Source organism: Bos mutus, chromosome 17 (genome assembly GCF_027580195.1).
Source record: "Bos mutus isolate GX-2022 chromosome 17, NWIPB_WYAK_1.1, whole genome shotgun sequence".
Classification (NCBI taxonomy): domain Eukaryota; kingdom Metazoa; phylum Chordata; class Mammalia; order Artiodactyla; family Bovidae; genus Bos; species Bos mutus.
Window position 1 is genome coordinate 4,081,472 of NC_091633.1, and position 6,000 is coordinate 4,087,471.

The following is a 6,000-nucleotide window of genomic DNA, read 5'->3' on the forward strand; positions in this document are numbered from 1 at the left end:
GCTGTTTGGAATTTTGCGTTTACTTTCTGTCTTCTCTCCTTTTAAAAAATACTCAAACCTCATCCCTAAACAACGCAGAGTGCTGTTTTGAAAGGGCACGGAAAACTATGCATCCAAGAAATTTCCAAAGCCCGAGAGTGGGAAATCATTGGAAGACATCGCTTTTGCTTCCTGGATGAGGGGAACAGAGCTTGGAAAAATAACAAATATCCTGTATTCATACAAAGGATGAATGTAATCATTTAAATTTTTATTAGGTGTGTTGTAATAGAATTTGAAAACTTAAGAGTGAACTTTAAATAAATAAGTGGACAATAATTTCATAGTATGGATTAAAAACAAAAAAATTGGTGGACGAGAGATAAACCCAGAAATACATTCAAAACTATTATGACAGAAACAACAGTAAAATGTCACTTTTCCATAAATGTTGTGACTGTCAGGGTAGAGTTATCTTAACCTACACTCTCTTGTTCTCTGTTAATTTATTCAAATTACTAGTGGATGAGAGTTCATTCCCTCCGCCCCCATAAATAATGAAAAAGGGTGACTAAGCACTTAGCTCATTGATGGAGAGGTTATCGTATTGAAAAAGACAAAGGCTGTCACCAGAGAAAAAATAAGTATGTTAAAAAATACAAATATCTCATTTAATGATTATGAACACAGCTTTGGTACCAGGTAGCTCTGGTTAAACTCAGCACTGCTGTTTTGCGGCTGTTTGATGATTTTTAGGAAGTTTCTGTCAGAGCCTCCGTTTCTTTAACTGAAATGGGATGAGAATCGTTATCAGAATGAAATAAAATGTGGGCAAAAGGGCTCAGCACTGTGCTCGGAAAACAGTAGGTGCTCGGTAAACGCTGGTTATCAAAAAGCTTCACGTAACAAGATAGATAAAGAACAGAGAAAATACATTTGACTATAATGTGACGTCTGGCATACAAGACTGTTGAAAACCAGATAGGGCGCCTTCACTGGGAAAATCCTTAACCTGCTGGCAAATAAATGCCAGTTAAAACAGACTTCTGTCAAAGTAGTAAATAGAACTGGGCAAACCAGACTCAGGATTCCCCACATCTCTGTGTCCTGAGGCCCAGTCACAGGACCTCCCCTTCTGCAGCCTGACAGTACCACTTTGGAGTTTCTAGGCGGAAAGTAACGGAGAAGGCAGTGGCACCCCACTCCAGTACTCTTGCCTGGAAAATCCCATGGACGGAGGAGCCTGGTGGGCTGCAGTCCATGGGGTCGCTAAGAGTTGGACACGACTGAGCGACTTCACTTTCACTTTTCACTTTCATGCACTGGAGAAGGAAATGGCAACCCACTCCAGTGTTCTTGCCTGGAGAATCCCATGGACGGGGAGCCTGGTGGGCTGCAGTCCATGGGGTCGCTAAGAGTTGGACACGAGTGAGTGACTTCACTTTCACTTTTCACTTTCATGCACTGGAGAAGGAAATGGCAACCCACTCCAGTGTTCTTGCCTGGAGAATCCCAGGGACGGGGGAGCCTGGTGGGCTGCTGTCTACGGGGTCGCACAGAGTTGGACACGACTGAAGCGACTTAGCAGCAGCAGGCGGAAAGTAAAAGTTGGTAGCAGAGTGTGCTCTGAGCACCTGGACTAATGTGAGACACAGAGCTGGCCTCAGGGTTCCAGCAGGGAGGTGGTCGTGGCTGGCAAGCTGGCTCTCAACTGCGTTTTCCTCCTCTCCCCACCTTTCCCAGCTAAGCTCCAGGCTGCTGTGGTGCTGAACCCTGGCTACTCCTCCATCCCACCCATTTTCCAGCTCTGTCTGAACTGGAAAGGGGAGAAAACCAACAACAACGATGACAATATTCGGGTAAGGTCCTCAGAGGGTGATGGGAGGAGCAGGGAGAGCCTCCTTAGGCCGGGGTGGGGGGCGGTGGGGCAGAACCAGTAGTAGCTGGGGTCTTGGGCACTGGCGCAGTTCCAGGGCAGATGCTGCTGGGATTGTAGAATGTGCTAGAGGCTGCAAGGTGTAGTGAAGTGCTCAGACCCCTGTCAGCCCCTTACTAGCCTGGGATCCACAGGTTCACCCTGCTTATAAAACAGGGCTAATACAAGACCAGCCTTGATAGGTCATTTCAGGCTTATGTGGAAATGTAAAACGAACAAGAACGAGACAGAGTATGAAATCGTTGCCCGTGTTAATTACTGTTATGGCCATGGATCTGACTCCATAGCCAAGGAGCACACTTTGAAACCTAACAGTTTCCCATTTGGATCTGATCTTGAGATTCTTCCTCTGTCCATCTTGCTCTTTTTGGCTGTGGACATGCAAGGCAGGAAATGTTCCAGGTCAGATCAGGAAGACTCCATTGTCTTGAGGAGCGGGCGCCTCAGGACAAGCCAGCCTGGCTTGATCTGCAGAGGCCCAGGCTCGGTTCTTGTGAAACCATGAGACCCAGCTGGCCTGCAAGTGGTGCTGAGTTTCTGGCTTCCCCTCCCTGCCCGCCCCCCCGCCACCCCCGCCAGGCCATGGAGAGCGAGGTCAACGTGTGCTACAAGGAGCTGTGCGGCCCGCGGCCCGGCCACCAGCTTCTGACCAACCAGCTGCAGCGCCTGTGCGTGCTGCTGGACGTCTACCTGGAGACAGAGAGCCATGACGACAGCGTGGAGGGGCCCAAGGAATTTCCCCAGGAGAAGATGTGTCTGCGGCTTTTCAGGTGAGGGACAGGGCCCCGGGACCTCCAGCCCTGCCTCTCACAGGGACGTGGGGCAGAGTGAGCCTGGCACAGAGGGCACATGTGTCCTCGGGTGCTCTGGTGTCCTTTCACTGTGGAAATTAACATCTTGCTGCCAGATTTCCCGGAGAGAGCTCACTTCCTCCTTCCTAAAACTTGCCTGTGGCCCCTGTCCTATCAGCCCAGCCCAGTCCAGTTAGTTCATCGCGCGTACACCCCAGAGGTGGGCCTCATGCTGCGTGAGCAAGAGGACTTGACTACACTTCCTTTTCTCTGCTTTCTGTGGGAGCCAGTAGGTTTTTTATGATTCAAATGAACTTTGTAAACTACAGAGAACACAGGGATGTCCTCAATAGATGCAGGCTGTAGCCCTGTATACAGACTAGACATGCCTTCCCCCCAGTCCCCAGAGTCTGCTGTACTCCCTGCGGCGCTCCCGCGTCCAGGAGGACCACAGCTGTAGGCAGGCAGGCGTCACAGAGGGGCCAGCCATGAAATCACACACACCGTGCGGCCTCCGCTGCCTGCTCACCAGCTGGGTGACTGAAGGAGCCACTTCAGCTCAGCTCTGAGCCTTTCCCAAAGGCTGAAATGGAAGCTTTACCTTCTAACTTGTGACGAAGCAGAGGTAGTTCACGTAGACCTTCCAGAATGGATCTTGGCACAGACGGAGCCTCAGAAAATGCCCGCAGGCCCTGGCGGCTTGGTATTTAGTGTGTCTGCAGGCCCCGCACTTCTGGCTGCTTTTCCTTCCGCTTTGGTGTTGGGTCCTTTCCTTCCCTTTCATCCCTTAATTCACGGTCTTGTTCTTCGAGTCCGTTTCAGAACCCCGGAGCCCACACTCCTCAGGCATCCCTTCCCTTTGGGGCAGGGGTCTGGGGAGGAATGGTGTCACAAAGGGCTATAGTCTGTATCCAGTGAGGACATCGCTGTGTTCTCTAACAGTCTGGAAGGTGCCTTGCCCGCCTTCACCTTCTCACACAGCCGGCCTCCGCCCCTGGAGGCTGTCCCACGTCCTCCCGCCTCCGTCTGGCGCCTCCACCTGGCCTGGCTTCTTGTGCTAGTTGATAATGGCCAGCTCCAGCCCCGCTGTGGCTGCGAGGTGGAGCTGACGGCTAGGTGGCGCTGTGTTCTGGGCTTGCTGTCCCTGGTCTGTCTTAAGTGAGACCTCAGCTCTTCCCCGCACCCGCCTGCTGTAGCTCGTTTCCAAGGTGGAAATTCTCACTCGGCCAGTGTCTGTTCTTTGCTGTCTGGTGGTTCCCATAGGACCCGTTTCCTGAACTGCTTTGTTCTCCAGGCTGTGCTGTCACTGTGTTCTGGGAAGGTGCTCCTTTGGCTACCCAGATCCAGTTAATTCCGTGACTGATGAGATGTGGGATGTGAGATTCTTGGTTGGAGTCTCCCTGACCACTGGGATCAGGTCAAGGGCCTGGGCTGCAAAGGGCTGGCCTGGGCCGCAGGACACTCGAGGTCTGGCACTGCCTGGGGCTGGCTACCTTCAGGCTGTGGGGTTTCCATCAGCTGTATGCCTCAATTTACCTGACTTGACTCTGTACCCTTCTAGTGTTGGGAAGGTTCATGACATCATTTTAAGAAAAGACTTTGGGGCCAGAAAAGCCTGGGTTGATTGCAGCTGCTGCCTGTGTGATCTGGGTCTGAAGCTCTTGAGCTTCAGATTCCTCATCAGTAAAACTATATCTACTCAGGTGGTGTTGGTAGCATGAAATTAAACCAGGGGAGCCTGTCAAGTGCCAAGCACGGTCCAGGCAGAATAAGCCCTCCTTTAAGTCCGTTCTGTGCAGTGTGGCAAAAATGATATACAATCTTCTCCCTCCGGCAGACACCCACACTACCTCTCACCCTCCCTCCCTCAGACCAAGATCCAAGGTGTCACCTTCTGGTTGCCACTGAAAGTCAGTCACAGGCAGAAGAATGAGAGAGGCCCTTTAGCGGGACATTGTTCACCGTGCAGTCGTGTGGAAAAGAACCCTGCGTGAAGTTTTTGCCCAGGGACCCAAGACTTGAGCTGAAGCACCTAAATGTCACAGGGTCCAGGCTTTGGCTGTGATTGTTAGCCTCTTGTGCCAGCAGGCTGTAGCATCAGACCTGGTTTTGAATTTGGTCTGTGAGACTCTGACTGTCTAATATCAGGTGGTTCACATCCCTAAGCCTGCATTCATTTAAAATCTTTGAAATGAAAGAAATAGCATCTCTGAAGTAGCAAGTATAAACACAAGGCCCTTGGCAGGCGCTTAGTACAGATTCTTTTCCCATGTAAACTCCTACCTGCATGGGAATCTCCCTACAAAGGAGGATTTTAAATTTATATTTTTTTAATCATAGATGTAAATAAAACATGTTTATTATTAAACATAAAAACAGCAACAAACTTGCATAAAAACACTGTAAACAGTGAGGGTGCCCACGCCCCCTGCCCCCTGAAGTGCCCGTCGTCAGTGGGCACTTCCAGGCTCATGTGGGCACTTCATGCCTTCGGGGGCACATGAAGACGTTTTTTCAGAACTGCTGTCATATCTTTCATACTGTTCTGTGGTCTGCTTTCCTTACACCAGTCTTTTATTTTTTTCCTTCACAGCTTCATAGTAGTCCCTTGTGTGGATACATTCGTTATATCAGCCCAAAGGTTATGGTGTTAACTGGCCTCCCTTCTCCTATTTCTCTAGGGGTCCCAGCAGGATAAAGCCATTTAAATATAACCACCCTCAAGGATTCTTCAGCCATCGTTGACGTCGCTCTCAGCCTGTTTCGCCGCAGACCCTAAGTGCTGCGCCTCTGCTTCCGGTTCAGGCGCACACGTGGCTCTTGATAGTCTCCCAGGACAGGTTTTCTATTTGTAGCCTATTAAAATGTCACCTGACTAAGTGGCCTTTGTCTGCGGCTCCTTGGGGAGAGGGGGTGGCTTTGCAGTCCGAGAGGGCAGGTGGGAGCGAGGCACGGCGTGAAAGCGCACATGGGGATAGCTTTCCTGGCTGGCCGAGAACAGAGAGAACCGTTCCAGCTCTGCAGCAGACCCTCACTGTCTTCACGTTTGTCATCCAAGTCCCCGCTGTTAGCGGGTGGCAGGGGAAGCCAAAGTCAGCCTAGTAGAAAAACCAAAAGCTCTTCTTCCCCCGTCCCCTCACTCTTTGACCCTGTCGGTGTCTCCAGCAGCCAAATTCCCCTGGCTGGTGGATGTTGCAAACATCTGACAGCACAACGAAAACAGACAAATATGTCCCAGAGAACAACCGTGGATCTTGCAGGTGCCGTGGAGTCGATGAGAGTGATGCCGGAGGG

The 6,000-nt window shown here is 50.8% G+C and overlaps 1 protein-coding gene across 6 annotated transcripts in view; it reads left to right on the forward strand.

Annotated features, from left to right (window-relative positions):
- THOC5 (THO complex subunit 5) overlaps window positions 1-5,585 on the forward strand; it is a 30,775-nt gene extending 25,190 nt beyond the window's left edge. For all 6 annotated transcript variants that reach the window (XM_070385894.1, XM_070385896.1, XM_070385897.1 and 3 more), the window contains 3 exons: window positions 1,723-1,838; window positions 2,495-2,685; window positions 5,388-5,585. In XM_070385894.1, coding sequence (XP_070241995.1) covers window positions 1,723-1,838; window positions 2,495-2,685; window positions 5,388-5,451 — 371 coding nt within the window. In that variant the 3' untranslated portion in view covers window positions 5,452-5,585. The remainder of the gene's footprint in view (window positions 1-1,722; window positions 1,839-2,494; window positions 2,686-5,387) is intronic.
- The last annotated feature ends 415 nt before the right edge of the window (window positions 5,586-6,000 follow it).